The sequence below is a fragment of the Sus scrofa genome, chromosome 16, assembly GCF_054392235.1.
Source record: "Sus scrofa isolate SSC_HxYL_T2T_F1_AM1 chromosome 16, Sscrofa_HxYL_maternal_Yorkshire_Landrace_v2.0, whole genome shotgun sequence".
NCBI lineage: Eukaryota > Metazoa > Chordata > Mammalia > Artiodactyla > Suidae > Sus > Sus scrofa.
The window spans coordinates 35,635,147-35,649,965 of record NC_139398.1 but is presented as its reverse complement, the minus strand read 5'-3'; the positions used below and the strand labels follow the sequence as shown (position 1 = coordinate 35,649,965).

Sequence of the window (14,819 nt, the reverse complement as noted above, 5' to 3'; positions counted from 1 at the left end):
CAATTAAGGAGACACCGGAAAAGGAGAAAAGAAAATACCAGGGAAGCAAAGGAGGAGACCCAGTGAAAAGAGAGAAGAGCCGGTGGATGGTAGCCTGGGCAGGGGAAGCAGAGGGGGCGGAAAGGGCGAGACCAGGAGGGAGGACCCAGAGGAGCAGAAACAGACATGAGCTGGGAGAAGGACGAGAAGTGAGAGTGTGAAAATGCAGGAAGCAAGGGAGCTCTTAGCTGTGCTGCCAGGCCTGAACCTGCAGACCGTTGGCTCTGAGACGGAGAGGAGCAACAGTCATTCCCAGAGCCAAATGCAACCTGGCACCCCTGCTGGGTTTGGCTCAGCCTTAGAGACAGCCCCTCCCTGCCCCCACTGTCATTGGCCATGGATGTGGGCCTGTGGCCAATAGTCATCGCCCCCCTTGACCCCTTGAATTGGCCCGGACATACTCTGCACACGGACCCTCAAAGGGGTATGTGGGAGGCCCGTCCTGCTGCTGCTAAGCCCCCCAGCTCAGGAGCTCAGTGCCTCCCGAGGTCCAGCTGGAAGACAAGCATGTTCCCACGGTCGGAGCCTTTGGAAGGAGGACGCTCACCACCCTGGCAGGTGTGTCGGAGTCGCGCACGGCCTACCCCAGTTACCCTCTGCAGGTGGCTGGCCTGCACTGTGGCCACAGCCTGGCCAGAGCCTGCCCTGGCACGGGCCCAGGGCACCGTCACACTTTCTCAGAGGACTCACTGTACTTACTATTGAGACAGTAGTTCCCACACTCTGCCGGGTGCCAGCATGAAACAGAACAGGCAAAGTCAGAATTTCACAGTCATTGTAAAATCCCAATTACTTCGGTTGCAGATCTCTGGAAACCAGCCTTGCTGCCCTCACGAAAGCCCTGCAGGAATTCACATGCCTCTTAGGCAACGTGAATCTGATGCCCAACAGGAACCACTGGAAATCTTTTCTCAACCTGGTTGTCACTAAGTCCCTTCAGACCCAGCCTAATTGTGGGGGTGTGGGTGGCGGGACATGTGGATAAGAAATCGCCTTACACCTCTGAGGCTTCCCTGACCTTCACCTGCTGATCCTCATTCAATCCAAACCTGGTTTCCTTGCTAAAGAGTTACTTACCTTGTCATTGACCATTACTTTTCTTGGCTCTAGGCTGCAGGCGAAAAAGGCATGATAAGCCAGCCAGCTGCTTCTTTTCTCCCCGTGGTGGAAAATATCACCCTCATTCCCACCCCACCCCCTTGGCAAGATTCCAGAGCCCTGGTCCTTTTGTGATCCACAAAGGAACAAGAGAACTCTCCAGAAATGATGCCACTGAATACAAAAACGGTGAGAATGTACTCAGTGTCGACAGTATATGTGGATAAATATTAATTCCGTCCTAAAACATCACAGCTAGAAATGACCATCTAACCCCTTCTGGCCCTTTGAGGTTTGTTTATATATTTTATTTATTTATTTATTTCCGCTTTTTGGTGCCAGACTGGCAGCATATGGAGGTGCCCACGCTAAGGGCATAATCAGAGCTACAGCTGCCAGCCTACGTCACAGCCACAGCAACACAGGATCCGAGCCATGTCTGCGACCTACAGCATAGCTCGTGGCACTGCTGGATCCTTAACCCACTGAGCGAGGCCAGGGATTGAACCCATAATCTCATGGTTCCTAGTCGGATTTGTTTCTGCTACACCACAACAGCAACTCCTGCTTATATGTTTTAAAAAAGACTGTATTTTTTCCTGATCCTTTATATCTAATTTCTTTTGCATCGTCTTTTTTTTTTTTTTCCTGTGGCAAAGGCACTCATCAAAAAATGGTTTTGGTGTTTCTTCACATTTAGACCTAAAAGCTTGTGCCATCTGGTGACACAAATGATACCCCCAAAGAGTAGCCGCCTGGAAGCCAGGCAAAGCAAATATGCCACTGGAGGGACTTGAAATTCCCCACGGACTGTAAAGAGTTGAAAGGAAAGTGCTGGCTCCTTCATACAGCCCCAGGACCAGTGAAGGAAGACCTGAGGGTGTTGTAATCTAGCTTTCCCCGCAACCAGGACTCCTCTCAACAACATCCTGAGCGATGGCCACCCAACCCCAGAGAACGCTTTTCACGGGGGCAGGGGGTGCTGTCGGGGGGACAGCTCACTGGCCCACGGGGCAGCACCTTCCCTTGCTGGACAGCTCTACTTGGTGCAGACGTCTCGGTTACATGAAACTGACTCTGCAGCTACCAATAGGACAACCGCAAAAACATCTTTTTCTACACTACTAGCCTTCGACTATCTAAAGATTGACATCTAGGCTGAATGCCTCTGAATTTTAATGACACCCTCCCAAGAAAAGAACTCTCCTAGAGTAGGCACAATTTCTATGTTTTATTCATTTATGCTTTTTCATATTGAGTTTTTTTAAACTGCAGCCCCTATTTACTGAAGCTATTTTTTTTTTTTTTTAAATGCACTGGAACACACACAACCCCCCTCCTCCACCAACAATCACCCAAATCAGACCCAGCAATACAATGTTTATTTAGTAAATACAACATGGTTGAGCAGTACAGATCAGGCAGGTTCCGATCTCTGAGGGCTGTGCAAAGTGTGACCTAAGCCAGGGGCATTCTGTGTCAGTAGTGAGTGTGGAACAGCTTCACTCGCTACAGAGAGACACCGCCATCTAGTGGTCTGCAGGGGTTCTGCAAGATCTGAGTCAACTCAGTAATGCAGGGAAGGGAAGGGAGGACCAAGGCTCAGACTTCTTTCCCAAGTGGGCTGTCTGCTTTTGGTTGTGGGAACTCCCGGAGGGAACAGCTGCACCCTGCACCCTTGTCTTGGACACTCGGAGCACAGAAAAGGCTCTGAGAAGTCCCGCAGAAAAGAGAGAGCAGTTTGTTCACCCAGGATTACCCAGACTTAATTGACCCCAGAACCCCCTTCCCGTTTTGTATATGTGAATGCATGTTGTCTCTCTCTCTGCAATGAGCACAAAACATCCAATCATATTCCTCGGAACTAAACTTTTTACATGTGCTTTGTAAATTCTGCTTGATCTCGTTAGTAACCATTTAGATATAAGAGCTCTGAAGGGCTGGGATGGAAGGTGGAGTACATTTGGATAAGAGTAGAGAGAATGATGAAAAAAAACCTCCAAGGGTGGGAAGTATCTTTTGGGGGAGGGAGGCTTTCTGACACCCTGCTGCTGAGATAAGAAGGGGGACTCAATTATTGGGGTGAAGCAAGGGGTGCTGGGATTTGAAATGGAAGAAGGCTATTAAAAGTAGGAGCCCCCAAACAGCAGGAGAGGGGACCACCAAGCCTTGATTTTTACTGATACCTGACTGAGGTCATGGCTGGGAATCAGATGAGCCTCTGGGCCACTCCCGCCCCAGGCTGGGAAAGAGAGGTTCCTTCTTTCTTTCTTTCTTTAATGGCTACACCCACGGCATATGGAAATTTCCACACGAGGAACTGAATCTGAGTCACAGCTACAAACTACGCGACAGTTGCAGCAACATCAGATCCTTTAACCCACTGTGCCTGGCCAGGAATTGAACCCTTATCTCCGCAGAGACCCAAACCGGGTTGGATCTTTAACCCACTGCCACTGTGCCATAGCGAGAACCCTGAGGCTCACTTATCTGCAGATCAGTCAAGCCTGGTGCCCACTTTCATCTGGGCTCAGGCTCTGCTCCTGCCGCTGATTCACAGAGATGAAGGGCAGGAGGCAGGTCTCGAAACTACCGCCATGGTCTGATGGTCTGGATGGTCCTGGAACGGCTTCAGGATCTGCCTGAGTTTCTGGACACCAAGGCGGGGGAGAACAAGTGCATGGAACTTGCCTGCCTCCCACAACCCCCCTCTGAGGAGGCCAGAGAAAACCAGACTCACTGAGGATCCCCCAAGCCAATTTCCTAACGGACAAGGTGGCCCTTGGTGCAGACTGACTGAGGCCTGGTGCTAGGAGCGTCTAGCACTGAGGCCTGGTGCTAGGTGCGATCGCTGAAAAAGGGCTGGTTTAACTTCCATGGGGGCACTAGGAACACGTTCTCGCTTTTGAAGCAGGACCCGTTCATCAGGGAAGGGAAAAAAAATCAAACCTTTAAATATATGTGGCTATGAGAATCCCCTTGCTGGAGAGACAGGGTTCTCTTTGACAACCAAGATGGTTTTTAACCATTCTTTGTCTTTCCCACTAAGAATATACCCAACATTTAGACTGCTCTGCATCTCTCTGGAACCATGTAGCTGCCCATCTCTCTCCCCCTTTCTTCCGATCCTTACCCAAGACTAGATGGTCACCCCGATGTTACAGCAGTCTGCACAGTAACTGTGCACCTCTGTGTGTCTGCTGGGGCCTGGAAAAATTGTCCGTAGCAGGACTAACCTGCACCCAGAGTCCCATGAATCCTCTCGGGTCACCCAACTGGAGAGGAAATTATGTGATACAGGCCGCGCCTCCTATATACAAATCCTCCTAGGATTGGCAACAGCTGCCTTTTGGCCAGAAACACTATCTTTACTTCAAACATGGAAATATACTGATACATCTGGAGGACAGCTGATGGTCTGTTTGGGTTTTCGTCTTGGCTCTAGCCCAGGATGCTGCAAAATAGATGCCTAGATGCCCCTCAGAGCCCCCTGTCTGCCACCTGGCTCATGCCGGGAGGCCCAAGCCCTCACCAGCAACCTCACTCCTCATTCGGGGGAAATTTGTTTCTCATTAAACCTGCATCTAGAATTACAAACCTATACATGCGAGCACTTGATATCTGTAGTCTAATATCCTGTAACAGGAAACGAGGGTTAACAAGATCACAAACTGTCCTTCCCTTCCTCCTTTAATTCCCAGAGCTAAATGTTCCTTTAAGCCTGGACGTGATCTGAGAGTGTGTTAGCGTTTAAGGCAGGAGCAAGCTTGAATTTGCCTGTGGTAAAATGGGGGACCCAGGAGATTCCAACTCTGATGTGTGAAATCCAGATCCAATTTTCTGAATGAATGGGACACATTGAACTAAATCTCTCCAAGCATATGCTGAGAGCTGAAAAGGAATTTGCTTTTTAGAGTTATAAACAGGATCATTCACAAACGGATCCATTCCTCTTGGGGGATCACACACTAGTGCATCACTAAGGTGCACTATGTCAATTCATAAATTTCAAATGATGTGCCATGCAGCTTTCAACACTCCTTTCCATATAATACCACTTACTCTTCCAACTGGCAAATTGGCATCTTTCAGATTTTCCAATACTGCTGCAAAACAGCATTTCCCATTATCCCATATACTGAAATACTACCTGCGGTTTAGAGTTTTCCTCTAAGCCCTACTTCTGATAAAAAATCAGGAGCCTGGAAATAAACCCCTTAAGCAGGTGTGGAAAGCTCAGTTTAGCAAGGCTGGGACCTGCTCTACTTTCAGACAAGGGCAGGCTGGAAGCCGAGTAGCTCACAGCACCTCCTGGTGGATTTTATCTTTCTCACCAAGAATAATAACAGGCTTGGTTGAGTACCTTCCAGGTATTCTTCTAAGGAATCCGTACTGCCTCACCCCTCATCTAAGGAATGTGCATTGCCTCATTAATCTACTCTACAATTCTCTATGTTAGGCGATACTGCTGTTATTATTTCCATTTTACAGAGGGGGAAACTGAGGCACAGAGGAAACATAGCATGAAGAATAGCATTCTAATGGGTGGTTCATATTTTAGTTTGGAGCAGTGAATGTACAATCCATAGTTTGCCACATTTGGCAAGATTTCTCTTTCTAGCATTCATAAGTAGGAGTCAAAAATATGTAGGCAAGGAGTTCCAGTTGCAGCAGAGTGGAAATGAATCTGACTAGTATCCATGAGGATGCAGGTTTGATCCCTGGCCTTGCTCAGTGGGATAAGAATCCAGCATTGCTGCAAGCTGCAGCATAGCTGTGGCTCAGATCCATCGTTGCTGTGGCTGTGGTGTAGGCCAGCAGCTGCAGGTCCGATTTGACCCCTAGCCTGGGAACTTCCATATTCCACAGGTGCGGGTATTAAAAAAAAAAAAAAAAAAAAAAAAAAAAGAGTGGCATCTCCCGCACCCCCCCACTCCAGCCAAAATAGTCTGTCCATTCCCTCTGCTCCCAGAAACAGTGCCTGAGCCCCCCTCGTACCTTTCTGGCAGTGTAGCCCCTCGAAGCCCAAGGGACAGTCACACTCATAGCCCTCCTTTCTGGGCCGGCAGCTGCCCCCATGGGCACAGGGAGACCCCACGCAGGGGTGAGCTGCATTCTCCACATTCACTCCCCAGGTAAAGTCATGCTTCACGTGGATGGTCCGGTCATTCAGGATGATCTTAGGAGAGAAAATGTGAAGCTATTCAGGAATCCGGAAACTGTCTTTGAGGTCTTCGACAACTTCCCTTGACACCCCAACCCGAACCATGTTTAGGGAGGAAGCTTTCCAAAAAAACGAGAGAAAGTCTTGCAGTTGCTTTTATAGTCTTGTAAGCAATGCAGGAAGGGAAGTGATTACATTTGGTGCTTGGGAGACTCTGCATCCTTTGCAAGACTATATAAACAACTTCCTCTGGTTCCGGAAGACCTGGCCACGCAGGTCACATTCTTAGCACTGCTGTGGTGTTCACCAGGACAAGAGAGTCCTTTGGAATTCCCACCGTGGTGCAACGGGATCAGAGGCCTCTTGGAGCAATGGGATGCTGGTTCAATCCCCACCCCCTCCTCCCCACCCCCTGCCCCAGCCTGGAAACTCTCTATGTATGTTGCAGGGCAGCCAAAACATAAACAAAAAATAAAAATAAAAGTGCCTGTTGTAAGGGGGGAAAAAAGTTAAAAAAAAGAGAGAGAGAGAGACTTCTTTGCTCTCACCCCACTTCCCCGCACTAGGGCTTTGGTAAAACTGATGAATTATAGGGAGAGGTTGCTGGGCCCCCACTAGGGACTGGAGTGTGCACTGGCCCTGAGCTGTTGGTGCTCTCATGTCTTGCAGGCTTTGCAGACCTCAGAGACAGAGAGAACTTCTCCTCGGGGACCCTCCACCGTGCCGGGGGTCCTTAGAGGTTAGCAATGGCACTTTCAGGTTGGCCTGCTTGCGGGAGAGTGTCAGGAGAGCTGGGAGACAACTTTTCCCCAGACCTGAATCTCAGAAGCTACCAGAGAAAGCCAGGATCTTTCCACAATCTCCCCCTCTTCCTGCTGCAAGTAAAGGGCTGTGAGACGGAGCCGTTTACCTGACCAAGCCAAGAAGGGTGCCATCCACAGCAGGACAGGGCACAGCCCATGACGGGGTCCCTGGGAGGGGAGGGGGCCTTTCCAGGAAGGGAGGAGGAAAGGCTTGTGTGTGCCATGTGAAAAGGGGGCAAAGCCTGACATGTGAGAAGGCAGGTGAGCCTCTTGGCATCTTGGCTTGCTTCCTAAGTGAGAATTTCAAACCTGTGATGAAACATGGCCAATCCCACTCGCAGGGGCCAAGGGTCTGAACCAAGGTGTCACTGACGTCACCGTTCGGCCACAAAGGGAAGCCGACCAGAGTGAGGAAACACTGCATAGACCCCTTTCTGGGACCCACATGGGGATACAGAGAAGGACGGCCCAGGGACCCTTCCTAGAGCCCGAATGTGCAAATTGTGACAGGCCCTTCTCTCACTGCCCCTCCATCCCCTTAGCTCGTCCCCACTTCACCTCAGGTTTGAGAAGGATCGGGGCTCACATTCCACCACTGGCTGCTCAAGGGAAACAAGAGGGCGCCAACATCCAGGAACCGGATGGGCTTTTCTTCAGATCCCTTTCCCCCAGCGAGCAGTGGCTCTGGGAATCTGTGTTTGTGAGTCAGCCTACGTGTCTGATGCAGACAGAGCATATTCTCATGACTGGAGAGACCATGGGCAGCAAGAGAAGGAATAAGAGAGAGATATGAATGAGGTCAGCGCCCTGTCTCTTACTAACTGAGTGGGCTTTTTTTGAAACTGCTATGGAAACACTCCTTTTTTTTTTTGGTCTTTTTTAGGGCCACACCCACGACATATGGAGGTTCCCAGGTGAGGGGTCTAATTGGAGCTGTAACCACCGGCCTACACCACAGCCACAGCAATGCGGGATCTGAGCCGTGTCTGTGACCTACACCACAGCTCATGGCAACACCGGATCCTTAACCCACTGAGCGAGGCCAGGAATCGAACCCGAGTCCTCATTGTTCCTAGTGGGATTCGTTAACCACTGCACCACGACAGAACTCCTGGAAAGACTCTTAAATCTATCAAACCCATGTCGTCATGGATACTAGTCAGGCTCATTAACTGCTGAGCCATGACCTCCTACGTTTATGTTCTTAAGAGTTTGGTTACATGACTGATGAACAACTGCTAAATCGTGGGGGTGGGGGTGGGGTGGAGGCAGGAGTACAGTTGGTTCTGGCCTTGAGCAAAAATCAAGTGACCCCAAAGAGAAGCAAGAGTCACTAGGAGACTCCATTCATTTCCGTTCCTTTTGTAGAGGTGTTTGCAGCCACCTGGTGCCAGTTCCTGCCCCCTCGCCCCCCACCCAATCCCAGGAACTTCTAGTGGATTTGTTATAAAAAAAATGCATCTTCAGGGAGTTCCCACTGTGGCTCAGTGATTAAGAAACCCGACTAGTATCTATAAGGACCCAGGTTCAATCCCTGAGCTCGCTCAGTGGGTTAAAGATCCAGCGTGCTGTGGCTATGGTATAGGCCGGCTGCTACAGTTCCAATTAGACTCCTAGCCTGGGAACTTCCACATGCCAAGGCATGGCCCTATCAAGACAAAAAAAAAGCATCTTCACTGAGTTGTATTCATGGAAGGTCTGCTGGGCATAGACCCAGGACAGATGTTATAAAACAGCAGGCTTGGAAAGTGATGCTATGAGCATTAAAAAATAAAATCTTAAAAATGTTAAGACTTTCTCAGGGTTCCCATTGTGGCTCAGCAGATTAAGAACCCAACTAGTACCCATGAGGATGCGGGTTCAATACCCGGCCTAGCTCAGTGGGTTAAGGGTCTGACGTTGCCACAAGCTGTGGTGTAGGACACAGATGTGGCTCGGATCTGGTGTGGCTGTGGCTTGGCTTTCAGCTGCAGCTCCAATTTGACCCCTAGCCTGGGAACTTCCATATGCTGCAGATTCAGCCCTAAAAAGGAAAAAAAAAAAAAAAAAAGTTAAGATTCTCTCAAGATTTGCTTTCGGGTGCAGTAGGTTGCACTGATCACAATTCTCAATTCCATCGTCAAGGTCACACAATACACAGGAGGAAGGGAAGCCTGTACCTTCTGGATGCTCCCACTAAACGGCTTGAAGACACCCGAGTTCTTCTTCACATCGTCGTAATTGGGTACCCCACCAATGAAAATGTCCGAATTGCACTTAATCTGGGTGAAGCCTCCCTGCCAAGAGATTGAAAATGAAGCAGAGCATAACTTCAGAAGAGATGGTTAAGACGATCAAAGGTATCTTTGGTTCCCTGTTAGGAACCAAATGGCAAAGACAGTTTTAAGACTCATTGCGACAATTTGGCTCCACATCGGCTTGACCTTTGCATTGTTTTGCATGGCTCCTTACCACCTGTCTGACGGCCAGTCCATCTCATGACATTTCCGAGACGCAGTTACATCATCTATAAGAAGGAAGTGAGTGCGGTAGACCGCTCCATCCCCAGAACTCCTCCCCCTGCAGGAAGACTGCCTCTTAACCTGTCCATCTCAAGTGGGGCCAGGTAACTTGCTTTGGTCAAGAAAACATGAGTGGAAGCGAAGTGACTCATTTCTGGGCAGAGACTTTCAGAGCCAGGAGTGGTTCACTTTGCCGTCCTCCCCGGCCCCCTCTTCCTTCAGCCTGGGTCTCAGACTAAAGCTGGCAGCTGACCACTGATGGACATGTAACGTGAGTGAGACATAAACCCTTATTATAAGCTGCTGCTGTTTGGAGCTTCTGTGTGCCTGACTACAGCACAGTCTAGCCTGTTCTGGTGGCTGAGATCCCACTGATGTAGCACTTTGCCCAGAGCTGGATGCATGATCAGCATTCCAGGATGGTATAGCTATTGTGATGTTCACTGATGGGTAAAGACAGAATGTCTTTAGGCCCAGAGAAAGGGAAGGCATGGTAGGTGGGAGGCGTTCCTTATTATTAAATCCAAAGGGCAGAGAAATGTTTCCAGGTTCTCGGAGAAATCCCCATTGTCAATCCGAAAAGTCTCCCCCCTGCTTCTGGTCATTTCAACAGCCTAAACGCCAATAGCTGGGCCAGATGACAAGCTGTGTGTGATATTTAACACCTAATCCCCTTCAAACATGAGTCTTTTTTTTTTTTTTTTCTTTTTAGGGCCGCACATGCGGCATATCAAATTTCCTGGGCTAGGGTTGAATCGGAGCTGCAGCTGCTGGCGTATGTACACTACAGCCACAGCCACAGCCATGAGGGATGATCAGAGCAGCATCTGCAACCTACACAGCAGCTTGCAGCAACTCTGGATCCTGAACCTACTGAGTGAGGCCAGGGATTGAACCCGAAATCTCACGGATACTAGTCTGATTCTTAACCCGCTAAGCCACAAGGGGAACTGCCAAACATGAGTCTCAAGCAAAAGGTTAAAAGTGTCTAAAGATACCACACAGAGATAAATTACAATCTGACATCTCTGGGGATACACATACTTTGGGTAACACAAGTTATTGTTTCCTTTGATTTACAGTTAAAAGAAATACAAACAGTAACAGCTTTCAACTATTTAACAAATATTATTGGGCATCGACTGCGTCCTGGGTACTAAGTGCTGCACAAACAGCAGTAAATCAGAAACAGCAGGTCTCTGCCCTCCAGATGCTTACACTGGGGGGATGCAGACAAGTAAATGGGCCAGTGGGTTAGCCCTGTGAGGTGTGTCGGGGTGCCTATGGGTGACCTGGCCGGGAGGGGTCGTCTCATTCTCTACCCCAGACATATATAAGGGTGGACTAGGAAGAGCTAGAACTATTGAACCTAGATGGACCCAGGGCTTGGACATGTAGGTACGAGGCAGAGGCAAAGAGGGTCCAGATCATACATGGATAGACATTTGCACTTTACCCCAAAAGCAATGAGTTTTAAGCAGGAGAGAGAAGAGTCAGGTCTGTAATTTAGGAATATCACTGGCCAGAGGGAGGAGAATGGATTTAGGGTCTGCTTGGACCAGAGAAGGGGAGACAGGGGAGCAGAGAGAAGGATGCTCCCTCTGGGGGGGTGCTCCCAGTGCTGGGTCCATTGAGGTGGCTGCAGAGAGGTCTTGGATGAGACAGATGGAATTGCCTTCCACCAGTAACCTTCAGGCAGCTTTGAGGGTTCTTATTACTTCACTACCAGAAGGAGGGGGGTCATCGAATAAGGGCTTTTGGGAATTCTCGTGGCCCCGCTGGAACAGAGAAGCAGGCAGGAGCCGCCAGTGCACACCCACAGGCGCCCATCTCCATCTTGTCATGAAAATAAATTAATAGACGGGAAGGAGGAAGGCAGCAGGGTCTAAGGGATTTCCAAGAAGCAGGCTGTTTGGAAGAAACTCTGAGTCACTTGGTTGTATCCAGTGAACTGGGTGGGGTCTCACTGGGGTGAGAGCTTGTTCCTTTGAGCTGCTCATCCAAGTCCTCCCCCGCCACCCTCCTCCTCCTGTGGACCAGAGGCAGGGCTGCAGTGGTCACACCCATGAGGAACCGCAGGGGAGAAGCAAATAGCAACAGGGTGGGGGGAACTGTTCCAAAATGAGGCGCTCCAGGCCTGGATCTGCCACTTTGGTTTAGCTGGAAGTGGTTGGGAAAACTGAGCAAAGCCCCTGGTCAGGGTTTCCTGAAACCCTCAGAAGCACCACCCCACCTCGGAGTCTGCATGGCTCGGCTCAACCTGAGCGGCTGGTATTTCTCAGTGCAGCTGGCTGAGCAATCTGGTGTAATCTGGAGCCAGAGGGGCTGGGTTAGCCCCCAGCAGTGTCCTCTGATCTCTGTCCCTACCCATCTCCAAGGCTGCCGCCCCTGGCAGCCACACCTCTGAACATGGCATGGAATGCTGGAGTTGGGGGTAGGGGGGCAGAAACCCCTCAAGGGAGCTCCGATGAAGGTTGGACTCACTGAGATCAAAGCTGGGGCCCTCCTGCCCCATCTCAGGGTGGCCTGGCAAGAAGCACCCTCCAATGCACCCCGAGTAGCCATGCCTTCCCTCCTGCCTGTTTACATGGCTTTCCAGGTGGGCTGTCCTCCAGTCAGCTCCATCCTCAGCTCCATCTGTTTTTTTTTTTTTTTTTTTTAATTTATAATGATTTTTATTTTTTCCATTATAGCTAGTTTAGTGTTCTATCAATTTTCTACCGCACAGCAAGGTGACCCAGTCACACGTATATGTATACATTCTTTTTTCTCATGTTATCATGCTCCATCCTAAGTGACTAGACATAGTTCCCAGTGCTACACAGCAGGATCTCATTGATTATCCATTCCAAAGGCAATAGCTTGCATCTCCATCTGTTCTTTTTTATTTATTTATTTATTTTAATTTTTTTTGTCTTTTTGACATTTCTTGGGCCGCTCCTGCGGCATATGGAGGTTCCCAGGCTAGGGGTCGAATCGGAGCTGTAGCTGCCAGCCTACGCCAGAGCCACAGCAACGTGGGATCCGAGCCGTGTCTGAGACCTACACCACAGCTCAGGGCAATGCCGGATCATTAACCCACTGAGCAAGGGCAGGGATCGAACCTGCAACCTCATGGTTCCTAGTCGGATTCGTTAACCACTGAGCCACGACGGGAACTCCTCCATCTGTTCTTAAAGCCAAAAGGGATGACACTGGCTCCACTACACTGTCTACTCCTCATTCCCTGCTCTGGCTGTAACAGAACCCGAGGGGGGGTGGTTTATTACTGTGCCTCCTCTTCACTGTAGGATCACACAGTAAATACTGCGTCCTGCGGAATATCTTATTTGTAATCAAAGGCCTTAACCCTGCTGTTTACAAACACACCCACCCTAAGCTTTTATTACTACTTTACAGATGTTGGTACCTAAGGTCCAGAGAGATATGATGCTTTTTTTTGCATTTCTGTTACTAAGTCAATATACGTCAGATCTGCACTTGAGAGCTTCTAATCCTTTGTTGCACTAAAGTCCGCTGTGATTTTCTGGTTTGTACCAGCAGGACTTCCATTCTATGCACCGCCCCCCCCCCCTTTTGCTTTTTAAGGCCACACCCATGGCATATGGCAGTTCCCAGGCTAGGGGTCTAATCGGAGCTGCAGCTGCCGGCCTACGCCACAGCTACAGCAATGCCAGGTCTGAGCCACATCTGCGACCTACAGCATAGCGACCTTGGAAATAAAACCAGGGACGGAAGTGATAAGCCTGAGTGGAAATTCTGAGCTCTTGAGGTCATGACAGTACCCAATTAACAGTTCGTTAAGCCACACAGCGCTGACCATATGCCAGGTTCTGTGGTCCTTCATAAATACAGTGATTCTAATTCTCACAATTAAGCGACACTATGATTCACACTATTATCCCCATTTTTTAGATGCTTGAAGGTCAAGCTACTGGTCCGGGTTGACACTACTGGTAAGGAAAGAGCTAGACAGAACCCCAGGAGGCTGGCTGCAGAGTCTGTGCTCTTGTCAGATGTGTGAAACTCACTGACCTCCTCCCATCACGGGCCCTACCTTGGACTTGTGTTCTGACCTTCCTCATGTGGTGGCATGAACAATGGCAGGGAGGTGAGGAGGTGAGAGGCAGTTATCTAAATGCTGCACTGGTAGCTCACTTCATCCCTACAACCACTCTGTGAGGCCTCTATTATCATCCCCGCTCAGTTGAGGAATAGCAAAGTTACATAACTCGCCCAGTGGGGAACTCGGCTTTAGCCCAGGCCGACTGGCCCTGGAGCCCAGGTGTACAACCATTCTGTTGCTGCCTTAGCCTCCAAGCAGGAAGGCGACAGCAACTCCGCTCACACCCGCCATCAGGAGGCGATGTCCTTCTTACCTCCGCCATCCCCTCCACCACCTTCTGCTTATCCACCTGTAAGATGCCGTTCCTCGCTGTTCGAGACACATGCAGGTCATGCCAGTGGCCGAGGCTGAGGGGCTCTTCACTCCTGTTGAAGGAAGGAAACTGAGCATGGGTTAGCAGGGCTGGCATCATGGATAACGTCCTGAAACCCGGCTCTGATGAAATGCGCCAACTTTAGGCACCTCACTGTGTTCAGCAAAGAGAAAAGCGTCACTCCTCCTTAGTAAACACAGCAGCGCTCGCTCCACTCATTGGACCCTTTCACAGGAGGAGTGCCGCATGTATCACTTTACTTCTTACAACAAGCCTGAAATGTGGGTAAGATTAGCCTGGTTTGCAAGAAGAGCGGTGACATGAGGGTAAAACACGATCAGAGTTACCCACAAGCTTGGAAGATGAGAAAATTAAATGGTCTATGATGTAAAACAGATTCTTTGATGCATTGATGTCTGCAGCATCACTTGAAATACATAAAAAAATAAGATGGATGGATGGATGGAGGGATGGGGGAATATAAGGTGATCAAACAGGCAAACAGAGCAAAACATTAACTGTAGACCAGAAGTGGTGGGTAAAAGGGTGTTTCCTGTGCAAGTCTTTCAATTTTTTTTTTACCATTTTCTTAGACCACTCCCATGGCATATGGAGGTTCCCAGGCTAGGGGTTGAATCGGAGCTGTAGCTGCTGGCCTATGCCAGAGCCTTAGCAACTCGGGATCCGAGCTGTGTCTGCAACCTACACCACAGCTCACGGCAACGCTGGATCCTCAACCCACTGAGTGAGGCCAAGGATCGAACCCACAACCTCA

The 14,819-nt window shown here is 49.6% G+C and overlaps 1 protein-coding gene across 4 annotated transcripts in view; it reads right to left on the bottom strand.

The window, feature by feature from the left end:
• EGFLAM (EGF like, fibronectin type III and laminin G domains) overlaps positions 1-14,819 on the bottom strand; it is a 203,776-nt gene that overhangs the window by 23,372 nt on the left and 165,585 nt on the right. For all 4 annotated transcript variants that reach the window (XM_085002112.1, XM_085002113.1, XM_085002114.1 and 1 more), the window contains 3 exons: positions 13,985-14,096; positions 9,264-9,380; positions 6,136-6,316 (listed from right to left, as the gene is read on the bottom strand). In XM_085002112.1, the coding sequence (XP_084858238.1) occupies positions 6,136-6,316; positions 9,264-9,380; positions 13,985-14,096 (410 nt within the window). The remainder of the gene's footprint in view (positions 1-6,135; positions 6,317-9,263; positions 9,381-13,984; positions 14,097-14,819) is intronic.